We start from the raw sequence: 16,568 nt of genomic DNA on the forward strand, positions 1-16,568 counted from the left end.
CTGTTTCTCATCTGCAGAATGGGGCTCGCAGTGGTGCCTCCTGCATAGGGTTGTAACAAGTGTTGACTGAGACGCAGTGTATGCGTAGCCCTTAGAGCCATACCTGGTATGTGGTACGTGCTAAATATTTTATTTTATGTTTCTTTTTTTTATCAGTTCATTTATTTGTTTATTTCATCTTTGCAAATTTGCTTTTAAGACAATCTAGAGTAATCTGTAAATTGTCATTTCTATATTTCATTTGCAGAATTTTTCTGACATTTTCACCTTCTTTTCTTAAGTGCTCTTGGGCCAAAATATTTTAGCAGGAAATGGGAGGGTGAGGCCTGTAAATTCAAATAGCTACTTCCCCCCAATGTAAAGTGTAAACAGAAAATTTTGCAAAGAACACTGCTATACGGTGGTCCTTAGTGTCACTGTGGGTAATAGGGGCCAGGGGAGGCATTAAGTGAAGTTCCAGTATTAGGAAATTTGGGCAGGCTTACTTTATGGTACAACATGGTTCTATTATTCTGATAAACAGATTCTGAAATTCCAGAACACAGTGTGAACCACAGTTGAATACGAATGCAGAAACACCTTCAAAAATCTCCAATAAAAAATTTAATTACCTCTGCCTTTGCTTCCCTCTTTGTGAATGCAACTGAAGTAACACTCTTGAATTGGAACAATAATTATATCTCCCATGAATATAATAGAAATTATTATATAAGTATTTTTATTATAGGTATATTTTATTATATATACATACATATACGTATATATATATATATATATATATATATATATATATATTTGTATCTATTACATAAATAACTGCAGACTCAGATATTAGCATTCAGAACAAAACTCCAGGAGGAGAGGAATTGTTCCTTATGTTTCCTTATGCAGAGGAAACTGTTCTGTTTCTCCACAGTGCTCTTGTAAAACAGAAACCTGGCCCTATTTGGTTATAGGAAGAGTCTACAGGTTTTGGGGAGAAAAACTAAGTATCTTGCAACTTTTTGCCTTTGAAGAGCTGGGAAAGCAGGTCTTGATAGAGGGAGATAAATATAACCCTTCCGTATAGTTGAGGTGAACAAAGCTCTCCTTCATACTGAATGTTTTTATTGTGCCTGAAAGTGAACTCTTCATTGATGGAAGGGGTTCTTCTATTTGATCCATCAAGATTACGAAGCCAGGTGTCCCCATCCCCAACTAAAACACAGCATCATGAAATCATGATTAAAGTTTATAGAAGGCAATTGATGAAGTAGCAAGAGATTACAAATACTGCATTTCCCCCTCTTGGTTACTGGGAATTAAGTTTCAATAACATTGAGGAATTCTGAAAAAAACACCCATAAGTTATTTAAATGATATTCTTCAACTTTTCCCCTGGATTCATGGCTAAGCAATTTAGACTAGTTCATAAATTAGGACAATGTTATTGTTTTGTAATAAGATAATTTACTGAAAATATTTTTGCAGGATTGTGATTGTGTGGCTAGAATAATGAGCAAAGCTCACAGAGGAATCAGTGATTTGTAATCCCAACCCTGGTAGGCGCAGATGTGTGACTTTAATAGAGTAATTTACTTTTTCTGATAACATTTGTCCAATCTCCTTTGGGGGGCTCTTGTGAAAATAAAATGAGTAGAGTAAAAGCAATTTAAAACATAAAAGCACGAAAAATAACTAAATGTAGTTGCTGAACATCCTGAAGGCATCTGAGCAGAACAAAGGGAAGTAAACGTTGTGGGTGTTTTTGTTTGATTTTACAGGCAACGAGGGAAACTCTCAGTCGCCACTGCACTACCCTTGGTGATGCTCTTCGAAAAGAGAATGATTTTGCTCTTATAATTGATGGGAAAACCCTCAAGTACGCCTTAACTTTTGGAGTAAGACAGTATTTCCTGGACTTAGCTTTGTCGTGCAAAGCTGTTATTTGCTGCAGGTAAGTTCTCCTTCATATTGTCCGATTTCAGTAAACAGCACCCTCCATCCTAAATTCTTGATTTGTCAACTTCCTCGAAGTTATTCTATCCAGAATTTGTCAATGTCAGGTTATTATTTCACTCACTCAAGGCTCAAGGTTCACAACCTGGAATAGAATTTAGTAGCAGAGGTTTGTTTTGTTTTTTTTTAGGTGAGTCCTACTGATCATTAGTAATTATTGTTCATAATTCGAATCGACAGGTTTCTTGCCATCTCCTGTGTTCCAGTTCGGTTATTTTACCTGCATTTCCACCTCGGCTGTTTCTGTAACAGTTCTGTTTTCCACACATCAATCTTGGATCCTGCTTGGAGGACTTAACTTTAGGGAATGGCATGGCGGGACGTGCTGAGTCATTTGCCTGAACACTATTTCTTGACTATACATTCCTCTTTCCTGTAATTTATAATATTGCCCATTTCCTAAATTAGAATCTGTTTTGAGTTATCAAGGCTTAATCCATAGAACTACATTTTTAAAACTATTTAGCTCTAGTCCTTCCTGAACTTCTCATCAAAGAATCTTCCCCGTATCTTTGTCAAAATTGTTCACACTATGTCTTCCTAAAATTTAAAGTGTGTTCATGACTCTGCCCACTCTCTTCACTGTGAAACCTAAGGATTCTCCTCTTTGCCATCCACTCACTGAGAGAGTTTTACGGGCTGGTCACACCAGGTCTGGGGCGGCAGCATCTCCAGCTGCTTTCTCCACCTCCCCCCCAGGGAGATGAAATCTTAGCAGGACTTCTGAAGAATTTCCCAGAATTTATTCTTTTAACATTACTGTTAAAATTTTTCTATTTGCTTTTATTATTATCTTAAAAAATATATTTACTAGTAAAAGAATGTTATGCTTCTTAAACCCTTTTTGTCTGGGCTTATTCACTTAAATATCCTGTATATAATTTGTCTCCACATTTATAAGCCATGCCTTATAGATATTTCCTAAATTTCCATTGGAACATACTTTGTGAAATATAATTTAAACCAAACTTAATAAGTACCTTTTATAAAGCATCATTTCAACCTATAAAATTGTATCATACTCAGAGAATTAAAAGTTGCTTATTCCAGGAACCATATTATTTTAATCATTTATTTTTCTTCACTGTAGCATGCATTAATAAACATTACCATAGAGCTCTTGGAGAGCCTATTGTACACACATTTTTTTAAAGACTTTATTTATTTGACAGAGAGAGAGAACACAAGCAGGGGGAGCTGCAGAGGGAGAGGGAGAAGCAGCTCCCTGCTGAGCAGGGAGCCCAATGTAGGGCTCTGTCCCAGCACCCTGGGATCATGACCTGAGCCGAAGGCAGACACTTAACCAACTAAGCCAGCCAGGCACCCTGTACACACATATTTAATATCAGTAATAATTGGGCTCTCTGCTTAATCATGAACAAAGAATTAGAAATTATCTTGTCAATCCCATTTGTACTTTGATATCATCATGCTCTTTAAAATCTGTTTTTCCAGGGACTTTTCTTGATTCCTTGCTAATCTCTTGACCAAGTCTTAGGAATGTTCAACTCTGACACACTTGCATCAGGATAATTGTGTGCCAGATCTGGTTGTTTAATCACTTTCACTAATGGGATCACGAGGATCAACAAGAGATTGCTCAAAAGCACAGTAAGGGCTAGGAGGGTTGGCTCCTGTTGAGTCCAGAGTTATTTAGATACAGCAATCCATTCCCTGAGTCAGCACCTGTGCCGGATCTACTGTGTGCTGGGCAGAGATGCTGCGCATACAAGGCTGAACACGACTTCCTGCCTGCCCTGCTCTCCTTCATGTCTCCTTTTTTTTTTTCCTTTTAAGTAGAATCACAGTTGCTTTGAAAGATGTGGGAGGCCGATTTTCATAACGCAGTCCCTGCAGCTGAGCCTCATTCTTAGAGCATTGCTTAACACGGTACCTCCCACCATTCTTCAAAAAGTGGAACCACAAAATTAAACAATAGCAGAGGGAGAGAAGAAGTAGAAAGCAATGTCAAGGGAGAAAAATGTTGTACGCTTGTGAAATTCCCTCCCGAGATCCTTGCTCTGGATGCTCACAGTCACGTGGACCTCGGGGCTCCTCCAGGCCAGGCCCCTGGGAGGGAATCACGCTCTGCCATGCACGTGCAGCGCAGCTTGGAAACTGAGCTTATAAAGATGTGTGTGGCCCCTTCCTCCCTCCGTCTTGTTTTATGCATGTTCAAGGACCTCAAGGTCCCTATGCAGACACTGGATTTTATTTAGAGTTTTTAGGGTTTGTTGTTGGTTTTTTTTTTTTTTTTTTTGAGTAAAATATCTTTCCCCAGCTTTTTTCTTCTAATTACCTTCATACTCTCTCTTTTCCCATAAAGACTGTGGTTCAACTTCCAGTCTGGTGTTGAGAATGCATCCGAGCCCATAATTATGTCAGTGCCATTGCTAGAGTTCTGTCTGTGCACCTTCTTGGCCTGGCCCCTCTTGGCATTTAAACGACGGGCACGGACCATTTTCTTGTCATTTAGCTTACTGACCTTGAAGTATAATTTCCATGATAATGCTGCTGTCACTTGTGAGGAATAGGTGGGCAATTCTGTATATCTTTCTTTACCATTAAATGCCGAGTGTCACTCCAGGCTTCTCAGAGGATTACCATCTTCCCAGCCGCAGGAAATTCTCTGTTTTACTCCAGTAGAACAGACACTCCAGATAAATACTGAATATTATTTCAAAATACAGTGCTGTGTCAAACTTCGTTTGTGTTCGTTCTGGCTTTCTGGGTTTTCCCCTCAGACGACTTTCCGATCTTTTGTCAGTCCTCCCGTGAAGATAATTCCGGGTCTGCTCTCTCTGCTGCAGGCTTCTCTTCGCCGCAGCTGGGGGGGAAGCCTTCCCATACGGATAATGAGGCTCTCGATATTAGTTCCATCTTCAGGATGACATCAGCCACTTTCTTCCCTGACATGATCAGCATAGAGGGCAGAAGGCAGTTTCCAGTGTTTGCCTAATTGACACAGTTATAAAGATGGGCGTCATCCCTCCAGAGCCTACAGCTGAATTGCAAGAAACAGTTGTTCTCAGTCGGTAGTCATTACATCTCTTCCCACCACTTTCTGAAGGGACTATTCAGAGACAGAAATAATCCCCTCGTTCCAAAATTATTCAGGGCTTTGGAGTCCTGGTTTTGGTTTACAAAGGGAAGGTTTCATGTTACACCTCCAGTAATTTTTTTTAAGGATGTAAAACCCAACAAGGAAAATGAAATCTGTCTTTATCAGCTCAGCAAGTACCGTATTTTTATAGATGCCATGCAACTTTCGTTTTTACCTCTGTGCCCGTTTTCCCATACAACATGAGTACTTCCATAGGTAAGACGCATCTAATGTCCGAGGAGTTTTGGATAAGTTTTCCCGGTTCTACACATGCTGTCCTTGTGGCGCTTCTTCCCTTCTTTCCCCTTGCTCAAGTATACCAGTTCTTATCGGTGTGATCAGATACTTTTGAAGAGCATGAAAGCTGTGGGTCATTCCCCCCTCCAAAAAAATACACATACACACAAATAGGTAAAATCGAATGTGCCATTTTAGGGGCTTCACAGACCCCCTGAAAGTCTTGGGCAGGTAGAACAGGGAAAAACTTGCTCTAAGACTTGTGAGTATTTATGGATACCCCTAAAATCAAGAACTGTTCTGCAAAGTGGCATTTTATCTGAGGATTCATGAAATTCTTGTTCAAATTTTTACCTCTCTGGCACTTGGCTACCTAATGGAATTTCTCTGGCTTTGGTTTTTGTGGCCTATAAAATGAAGAGCTTGGCATTTAACAGTGATTCAAATCCTCCACGGAGCCTGGATGTCTAAGCAGCTAAGAGTAGAGCTTCTCTGGCGGGGAAAGGTGGGAGATCCAAGCACACATGCACCCTTCCTTGGTAATTTCCTTCCAGCTTGAAAGCTTCTGGGCCAGAGGACCCCCTCGTAGGCCTTTCACTTTCTGGACAAACCCTACTTCTGTGGGCCACTCTCTACTGGGAAGGGTCTGTCTACTGCTTGGATCAGCTTAATTTGGGGAAGCATCTGTTCTACCTCTTTTAATATTCCCTCCAGAAGAGGGTGGGAGTGTTGCAGTGAAGTATTGCTGTGTGTTAAATGGCATGTGGTTTCTGAGATCCTCATCAGTTCACATAACCCAGCCTTTCAAAGAATTTTACATTTTTTTCTGTAGTTGTCAGTTTCGTTTAAACATATTTTGAAACTTATGTTCTGTGACAGTTGGTTGAAAATTGGCCTAGAGCCTCCAGCTTTTAGACTGTCTAGTAATCACCGTTCTCCTCCATAATTTATGTACTCATGTCTTCTGAAAAGCAGAAGTTAAATTGAAGTAAGCATTTTTCCCTACTTGCAACATCTCTAATCAAAGTTTAACCCCCTTTTAGGCCATTTTCCCCATAGTGCATAAAAAAAAACTTGACTTCAGTGAGTGTCGTCACTCGGGAGTGGCATTCCAGGCAAAACCTTTCACCTCAGTCTGATCAACAGGTCCTCCTTGAAGAGGTCTAAAGGGACACTTCGAATACTTTCTGTCATAGCATGAGTGCATTAAGTAAAGGGTCAAGACAGATCTACTTCTCAAATCTTTTGGGATGGTCTTAAACTTTAAGGATTTCTCTAAATAAATGTTCTACTTAAAGGGTAGTTATAAAGCACAATGAGGCTAATAAATGCTCAACAGACATTCCTTTAAAGAAAAAAGTTTGTGAACACCATCGGATGCCAAGCAGATGTTTGGCTTTGAGAAAACTTACAAACTGTTAATGAATGTCAACCCCATATTTGCTTCCAAGAAAACATGAATCAATGTTGGAAATATTGAGAGAATATTTCTTTCATACGTGTATGGCTAAAAGAGGACATCCTGAATCAATTTTATAACTTCATAAAATGGCCATATTTTGCTTTCACATAATCTAATAAGCTGTTCAGCCCTGTCTGTCTCATTTGCTGCCCTGTCTCTACTGAATAATGTTAAAGGAGCAATGAGGCCATGTTACAGCCTGTTAGCCACTTAGGATGTTCACGTCCCCACCAGGGAAGTCCGTATTTGACAGCAAAATTTAGATTGATAAATCTAAACACTTGAGAATTCCACTGTAATTCAACATTATATAGTTTTAGATGTGCTCAGTTTAGATAAACTGCCATCACCCAACACACACATGTGCATGCGCGCGCACACACACACACACACACACACACACACCCCAGTTAGAACTGCAGATCATGTAATTCTAATAAAACAGAGTTAACCTGTATTGGAAAGTACATAAAGTATAAGCATGCAACTTAGTGAATATTTATAAAGCAAATGCATTCCTGTATCAAGGACCCGAGCCTGACCAGCACCTCAGAAGCCCCCTCGTGCTCCCTTTAGCGTTATTATCCTCCCAAGAGTAACTGCTATCTTGATTTCCATGATCATGCCTCTTAAATGATATCTTAATCATTTCAGTCTTTTTCTGTTTTCTATCTTGCTAACTTGGAATAAGTGTACATATCTTTCATAACTACATTCAAATTCTTGATGATGCTTTTCTGTTCAGCAATTTTAAGTACAGACTCTGCAGCTTCCCACCAAGTCCTCCCTAAAGCTTTACATAAATCAATAAGTCAGCATTCTAATGTATTCTTCAGTCCAAAACAAATCCACCTAATAGATTATGTACAGTTCTCCTTCAGTTCTGTGGTGATAGAATAAAGGACTGCATTTTCCGGTTTGTTAAGGACATGGTATATGTAACCTACAACATTTCTTTGATCTAGCTGTCTACTGACCTGATTTTGTGTGGGAAAGGAAAGCAGAGTTACTTTGGTATAACTGGGTCTCCTTGAACCCATAAGGTTTCTAGAAATTACCTTCTTTCTAATAAACCCATTTGAGCCATCCCCATTTAGGGCAAGTTAAAGGCCTGGCTTTTGGGGCCAGGCTAGAGTTCCAAGAGTCAAGACCAGGTAGGATGTAAGAATAACTGTTTAGCAGCTGTAGGGCATGGAATCAAGAGAAGGGAGAGACTGCATCCCAGGGGAAAATGGTCTTGGAAAACAAAAGGCATTACCAAGGGAACGGAAACAGAGGCAAGAAAAGTATATAAAACAAGCTTTAAGGTAAGACATGAAAGAGGAGGTGGTTCCGGATAGCATTTTCCAAGAGGAAAGGAGTATTTCGTAGAGCAGAGATGGGCAAACTTTCTCTGTAAAGGGCAAGATAGTAAATATTTTAGGCTTTCTGGGCTATCCAGTCTCTGTCATAGCTACTCATCTCTGCCATTGTAGCATGAAAGCAGCTCTAGACAAAAGGTAAATTATGTTCTGTGCTTTTTGAATCACTGAGAACTTCCAATTGATAAAGATATTCTCAGACATTTCTTTTGTCAACTTCCTAACTTTCTGTTTTCCATATAGGTCTTTAATCCATTATTTTTATGTATCTTATGAAGAAGGGATGTGATGTTATTCATGTCTACATAGCAGATTCTCCCAATACCATTTACTAAACAATCTACCCTTTTCTCTCTGTTTGTGATGCTGTATACTTTAGCACTCAGGCTCTGGGGCCGGACTTTCCAGAATCTAAGTCCAAGCCCTGTGTCTTCTTGTTAGCTGAGCAATATGTTATCCAACTTCTCCAGCTTTAGTTTCTTCATTCTTGAAACAATTAAAAATAATTGCTCTTATAGAATTGTGAGGAATAAATGGGTTAATACATGTATTTGCTGCATTGGTAGCCATTATTTAAAATTATGTTGCTCTTAGAAATCTATCAAATTTTCTTTTATATGGCCTAATTGAATATTTCTGGTGAGAAATCATACATAAAGATTCTCTCTGGCCATCATGGCTTTTCCTATGGCCTGAATTCTATTTTGTCTTACATTAATAGTGCTAACCTGGCTTTCCTTTGTTTTGTATGTGCCTTGTCTTTTTCTTTTTCCTAAACTCTTACATTCAATCCTTCTCTATATTCTAGTGGTTAAGAATACTGTCTCTAAATCCACACTGCTTAGGGTTGAATCCTGGCCTCACCACTTACTTGCTCTTTTACCTTAAGTTATATAATCTTTCTGTGCCTCAGTGTCTTCATTTGCAAAATGACAATAATAGTAACCTATCTCTTCTAGGGTTCTTCTGAGGATTGAATAAATTAAAACAAGTAGAGAACTTAAAACATAGTGAGCAAATAAATGTTCTATTAGCTATTATTATAAAGTATGTCTCTTAGACACCATATATCGGTGGATCTTTTTGTTGTAATCTAACCTGAGAATCTCTTCCAGTCAGCGAATTTAACCCATTTATATTTATTATAATTATTACTATCTTAGCCTCATTTCTTTGATCTTATTTTGAGTTTTTCATTTATTATGATTTTTGTTTCTTTTCCCCCTACTGTCCACTGTCTAAATCAGATTATATTGTGCTGGTTTGCAGGCTTTACAATCTATATTCTATGTCTGGTTATTTCTAAGGTTTTGATAACCATATTTTTGCTTAATGTCTATATATATTAGTATGTCTTTCTTTTCCTGCTCCCCTCCATAAGGAGAAAAAAACTGAAGATTTTAAAGTAATTTTGTGTATGCATCCAGTGTCAGTCAGATCTGATTTCTTTTTAAAGTAATCTGCTTTATCTTTCAGAAACCTTTAGAAATTTTTCTTAATCTTAATTTAACCATAAAGTGCCTATGGGTAAGTACCTTTTTCTCATATTTCTTTTTGGCACTGTGTGATCCCTTTTAATAGAAGAACATGTCTTTCTTTAATTCTAGAAAGTTATTCTGTTTCATTCTGTCCCTCTTTATTTTCTTATTGAACTCCTATTAAGTATCGTCACCTATATTGCTCCATTTCTTTTCGTTTTTCTCACAATCTTTCATTCTCATTTAATTTCCTAATATCTTTTGGGATAGCTTTTTATTTGAATTTCCAGGCTCTATTATATTTACTATTCAGTTTACTATTGGCTTTTTTATTTTAGGAGTTACATTTCTATATTACTTATTTTCAGTTGGTTCTTCATTATAACTGCTTGTTCTGGTTTCATGTTTCAGTATCTTCCCAAATCTTTCCAAGGTTGTGTGTGGTTTTTTTTTTTTAGCATTCCTTTTAAAAATTCTTGTTATATCTGTTTTTACTAGTTCTACTTTCTTGTAAGTCATTGTAATTTCTTTCATACTTATGATCTCCTATTTTCCTTGTAAGGTATTTTTCCTCATTTTCCCTACTGGCAGTAAAGTCCTTTGGAAGAAAGGTGACAGCTACGTCCTAAGTTGAGGTAGAATTGGAGACAGGGCTCAGTCTGAGCTTCACGAATCCCTGTTTTCCCCTTGTTCCTTTGCCCAAGTATTGCTCTTATTAGAGGCAGCCATGTTTTGGTGGAATTACCTGCATAAGGTAACATTGAAGGCTTTGTTAACACACCCATGTCATTGGCACCTGTCCCCACCTGGCTCCATGCCCTGAGGTTGACTAGAAAGCTCTAACTTTCCTGATCCAAGGTATGAGGTAGGAATTTTCCTGGGGTCCTAGTTTTAGGGCACTGGGGATACTCCTGAAATTGGGGAGTCTTTCAAGCATGTTATTTGGGGGAGTCTGAGTTTCTACAAGCTCCAAGCCTACACCAAAGTCTTCAGTTACAGTGAGAGAGGAGCTCCTTTGCTCCATCTAGCCCACTCTCACCTCCCTGACACTGGTCAGCCTGGGCTCACATGGGCACCACAGGGAGTGGACAGTACAGCTGAAAATCTTTTCCTGCCTGTGTGTATCTATGGCCCCTGGAACACCACTCTTTCCTTCTATGCCATTTTCCTTCCGACAGGTATCCACTACTTCATGTTTCCCCAAAGGTTTCTCATAGATTTTTACTAAGTGTGACCCTCAAATTTACCACACTTCTTTAGCTCCTGGCATCTTCAGGATTTTATTTCCATTTCTGTCAGTAGCCAGCACTACCACTCGTTTCATCTTCCACTAGATATTTCTAAGAGGAGAAAAAAGTCTTTGGTGAAACCCATCCACATAGGAGAGAATTCCCAAGAAGTAGAGAGGGAAGGAAGAAAGGAAAAGCAAGTTGGTTTCCTTACAGCCTAAGGAAGTTCCATCCCTTCCTTACCCAGAGTCACAAGAAAAGGGAAGAAAGCCAGTGCCCATGTGGGCTCCAGCCAGATATCAAGAATGGGAAGAGATGGAGACCGCAGCTCTTAACCACTCTGAGGGCAAGGTCACAAAAGAGCAGAGCTTGAAAGGGGAAGCACTCTAGGCCTTCTTGAGTAGACATGCTTCCCGGGTGGGAGCACACCATTCCTGTAGGCAGGGCTCCCTCGACTGAGAAAAGTAGCTGGACCTTGTGCCACACAGGAGAGATTTCTGTCTCTCTCTGCCACTATGTCTTCTTGGAGCAAGAGTCCATAGACCACTGTCCTATATATAGGCTCATATTAACTCCTGGTTCAGTAGTTCAGTAAAAGTTCTTAAGAACTTTTAGAGGCAGAAGGAAGGTCTTAAGATCTTGTACTTTCTTCTCCTTTCTGCTCTTTATATTCTTCCATAGAAATTTCATCACATACTAAAGGATCACTTTAACACTTGATGAGTAATTGATGTCTGAATGCACATACCCAGCTCTGCATTTTTTTTCTAAGCTTAGTTCTGACTCTTCAGCCCATATACTTAATGATGCAGCTAGGATAGCCCACCACACCCTGAACTTCCCAGGCTCTAGAACTTCCTTGAGAATTTTCCTCTGTAAATCTTCCTGCCTTTTCTATTAATGATTAGGCCATTATTTTCTCCATCACTCACATCTGAAACCTCAGGGTCATCTCTGATCCCACTTTCATTCAAAACCCCCTACCCACCTCATGTGTCCTTTCTTTTCTTTTCAATTCAGATACATATATAGAGATAGGTATAGGTATCTACCTTTATAAAAAAGATACATTTTGGTGGGCAATCCAAATTCTTTTATTGCACTGCTTCTACCATGCTCTTTTTTGGCTCAAAAGCTTTTTAATTAACATCTCCTGTTGCTTAGGGCTAGCTGTGATATTCAAACTTTCTTAACCTGACATGCAGAGGCCCCCTGTCATCTGGCTCTGACCCATTCTGAGTATACCCACTTTCCCTTGAAGAAGTGGTACGTTTCTTCTCTACCTACTAATTTTCCATCTGTTTTTCCTATCCCTTTGAGAAAGTCTAGAGAATCTAATACCCCTTATGTACTTCTGCAATCTAGATACAAAGCAGATTAAACAGACCTTTGCCTCCTAGCAGCAGACAGTGAAAAATGAGTAAGAGTTGTAGTGTTAGTATAATGACATAATGAGATGAATTTCTTGTTTTTGCAAAATCACCGTTTATTCAGTTCCACTACCATTTTTACATCTGCTCTGGGCTGAATATGTGGTAGGTTCCAGATAACTAAATGATATTTAAAAAAAGAAAAAAAGAAAGGAAGGAAGGAAGGAAGAAAAAGAAAGAAAGAAAGAAAGAAAGAAAGAAAGAAAGAGAGAGAGAGAGAGAGAGAGAGAGAGAGAGAGAGAGAGAGAGAGAAAGAAAGAAAGAAAGAAAGAAAGAAAGAAAGAAAGAAAGAAAGAAAGAAAAAAGAAAGAAAGAAAGAAAAAGAAAATGAACAGTATCACTGTGGACAAACTATTCTCTGGTGTGAATATGATAATAAAGATTTCTGCTATCAGGAATTTTCTTTTTGGGGTTTTGATAAGGTAAAGTTGCCAGCTAGAAGTGTGGGATGCCTGTGAACACATACACACACACATGCATATTCAGATATACACTATCAATACAATCAGTCCCTATTTAAAATATTATCAGAATCATTGAAACTGGAGACGGTAGTAGTTTACCTATAACAACCTGAATCCAAAAAAATAAATAAATAAATAAGAAGGAGGAGGAGGAGAAAAAAGAATTGCATCTAAAATGCATTGCAGGGGGGCACCTGGGTGGCTCAGTTGGTTAAGCATCCGACTCTTAATCTCAGCTCAGGTCTTGATCTCAGAGTCCGTGAGTTCAAGGCCCACCTTAAGCTCCATGCTAGGCATGGAGCCTACTGGTTGACAAAGTAAGGGAGGGAGGGAGGGAAGGAAGGAAGGAGAGAGGGAGGGAAGGCGGGAGGGGAGGGAGGGATGTAGGAAGGAAGGAAGGAAGGAAGGAAGGAAGGAAGGAAGGAAGGAAGGAAGGAAGGAAGGAAGGAAGGAAGGAAATACATTGCAAAAAGACATCTTTCTAAAAGTTACTTTCCCTTTTTATCCTGTGGAAATGCTATCTATATTTTATTTCTGTAGACTCAATCCCTGTATTATAAGGCCCCCTTGATGCCTCTGACTGCACAGTATATCAACAGTTGTTGCTCTTGGAGCCTAGGAAAGAACTCACTCACCAGTCATTTGAATAATACAGTTCTCTTACCTAGAAGAAGTTGAATGTTTCATTATGTACCGTATGCTAAGTATAGTTTTGGGGATGCTATGTAAGCGACTGTTTTCATTCCAGTAATAAATTGATGATGAGTTTCTAGAAGTGTTACCACATTTATGTAATGTTGGTACACGCAACCGATTTTTTTTGCCAAATTTTAATGCCTCCTCAATTCAAAACTTTACAAAGGAGCCTAACAATTTTAGTTCAAAGAAGAATCAGAATCTCAAAATTTTTTCACTTGGATTTTTTTCTCCCTTTTTAATTTTTTTTATTAGCAGAATATGACTCAGTGGGAGAATAAATAGACTGATTTGCAAGGAGAAATCTTAGGAAGTGTGTTGCAAAGGAAAAATACAGCAGAGCCCCCCACTAACGACTCTGACTCTAAATAGTCACTAGGAGCAGCCCTCAAGCTTAGTAAATACAGGGGCCCTATACACACAGGCTCACTCTAAAAAACACTTCAGGATAGTTAAGAAATATATTCCTCCATGTTCTTTACATCTTTTTTTCTAGATTCACTTTCTAATGACAACTTTATAGTAACTTTAAAGTTCACAGTATATTTTTGAGAGGTTACATTACCAACCTACTTTCTAGTGTATATAATGAGATATTTTTTAGGTTACTAACCTAAAAACACAATACAAGAAGATCAATGATTGTACTCCTTTCTGGCTACCTATACAAAGTCCCCTAAAATATTCTTTCTTATGTGTCTGCACGTTATCATTTTTATCCACATTCCATTTAAAAAGGCGATTCATTTAGCCGATCCCACGGAAAGAATGCAAAATGAGGCTTATTTAGGTTGTGCTACCCTCTACACTTTCAGCTTCAGCGGTAAAAACTTCCAGTACTCTGATCTAACGTTCATAGGGCAATGAGAGTTACTACATAGCAAATAAGAAAAATAATGAATAGCATGTGCAGAAACTATAGCCAAAATAGTATCGGAGAAGCATTTCTGCACTCCATGCGTGGCAAGGTTGTATCACAGGGACCACCCTCTGTCTTTGGAGCCACAGGAAGAAAACTGGACCTTTACAGTACGTGCTGGATGTGTAGTCTTTTCCCACAGAGCCTCTGACTTCGCTTAAAATGAAAGAGCAACAGTAGAGGAGAAAAGAACTCTGTATAATTTAAGCCCTGATGCAGACCCATGCGTGGTTTAAAAAAAAAAAAAAATCTAGAGTAGAAAGCACTGTTTTTATGATGTTTCTGAATTACCCATTGGGTCCCTATTGACATTTGTAAAGTTTAGACTTTAGGTATTCTCAACCATGGATACGTGATTTTTTTTTTTTTGATAGACATTTGGAAGAATTAGCATGTAGTCAGGTTGTTCGAGACTATTCTGGATATTGTACAAATATCAAAGCATGTGTACAAAAGTCAAAGTGAATAAACTCTAATGTGTGAATTCAGATAGTGACCTTTTATTAGATGGAAGGACAACGGTAAAAGGAATACATTTTAGATCATTTTGAATGTGAAGAAATTTGGTATATGCTATTCATGTTGCCTGACATGAGTTCTCCCCACCTTGTCAAGGCCAAGTCAAATTCTAACTCGTCAAGGAATTCTAACTCGTCAAGGAATCCTCTTATGGCCCGTTCTGATTTCCACATCCTCTGAAATAATATATTAAGTACTGGCAATTACATCAAGGAGCTTTATGCTACGCTCATTTTTAAGGTCTTATAAGTTTGTTTTTGCTATCTTGTAACCCCCTTATAGCAAGGAAAATTTTTTTAAACGGATGCTGTAAAAACAGATCTTTTTAACTGATTTCAGCTTGACTAACCTGAGTCCCCTTGAACCACATTCCCGCCCTAAGACACGCTGTTGGTGCCCACAGCACATCATGCCCAAAGCTGGAAGGACACTTTTCATGAGTTGACTTTGTGCTTACTAGGCATCAGTCAAAATTGTTGCTAGGAAAACCGGGTAGAATGCTCTCGGGAGACTTTCTGGGTTGTTAAAAAAAACTTGCTGTTTATTCTAAAGTGGCTAAGAGAACAATAAACTGGAGCGGAGGCAGCAGTATATTCTGATCTCCACTTTGAATGGAACCAGCCATGGATTGCACCTCATGAATGAGGTTTCTGCCACAAATATATATATACATATATATATACATATATATATATATATATATATATATACACAAAATCTCAAACAGCAGACCCCTGTGCAAAGTAGGTTCTTTGCTCTACATCACAAGTTTGTATGTTGATGCGTTAAATGTTTTGTGTATGTATATTTTATTTTTTATGAATCCCCACTTAAATCAGACATCTTTTTTAAGCACCCAACTTCTATGTCAAACACATCAGTTATGAAAGCTTCTGCTGTTTCTTGAATCTTCTTCCAAGCCCATTGTCTGCTGTTAGCTTATAGATACTCCTGCTAATAACAGTTGCAGTGTAAGTTTGCGGAGGCCTCCCACTGTATCATCTTCAAAATGCACGTGCGAGCACGCACACACACACACACACACACACACACACACACACAGAGGCGTTGTTCTTGCCAAGGGGATTAATACTCCATTTTTAACACCTGAGTTACCCACATTCACAAAGTTGGTGAAAGTCCTCAGCCAGTTTTAATTTGGGGGCATTGAAAATTGTGGTGTCAGGCAGAGAAAATAGTGGTTGGTTGTAATAGCCATGAAGAAAGAAAACAGAGTTGAGTCCAACTCTTTTCTGATGTTGCTTTAAATCACTACCATTAGCTCACCATGCAGAGATTTGTCCTTTATTACACATTCAGCCAATGGGGGGGGGGGAACCACTGTTTTCTAGCTCCATCGATCCCATGGTGTGACTTCACAATTATTTACATTGTGAGCCTGTTGAGTTATGAAGGGAATTTGATAAATGTTTTCAAATGCTTCTCTCTTTTCATGTCCATTTCCCATTTGCTGTTTAGATCATTTCTTGGTGAGCATTCTTTTTTGACATCTACTAAATGTTAGTGGTAGTCCGTGTTTAAAACATTGGCCTAGAGCCAGCGGGCTTACCAATTTATATTAGCCTGTTAAGAAAAATTAAATAAAATGTGAAAATGAAAGGAAAATTGCTTCAAAGAAAAATGGGGGCCAACTGTGAAAAAGCCCATAATG

General features: G+C 38.7%; 1 protein-coding gene across 5 annotated transcripts in view; it reads left to right on the top strand.

Moving 5' to 3' along the window:
- Positions 1-16,568, top strand: part of ATP8A1 (ATPase phospholipid transporting 8A1) — a 224,253-nt gene that overhangs the window by 153,258 nt on the left and 54,427 nt on the right. For all 5 annotated transcript variants that reach the window (XM_045816092.2, XM_045816093.2, XM_045816091.2 and 2 more), the window contains one exon: positions 1,764-1,936. In XM_045816092.2, coding sequence (XP_045672048.1) covers positions 1,764-1,936 — 173 coding nt within the window. The remainder of the gene's footprint in view (positions 1-1,763; positions 1,937-16,568) is intronic.

Source organism: Ursus americanus, chromosome 8 (assembly GCF_024610735.1).
Source record: "Ursus americanus isolate L20-20 chromosome 8, mUrsAme1.1.p, whole genome shotgun sequence".
NCBI classification, from domain to species: Eukaryota; Metazoa; Chordata; class Mammalia; order Carnivora; family Ursidae; genus Ursus; species Ursus americanus.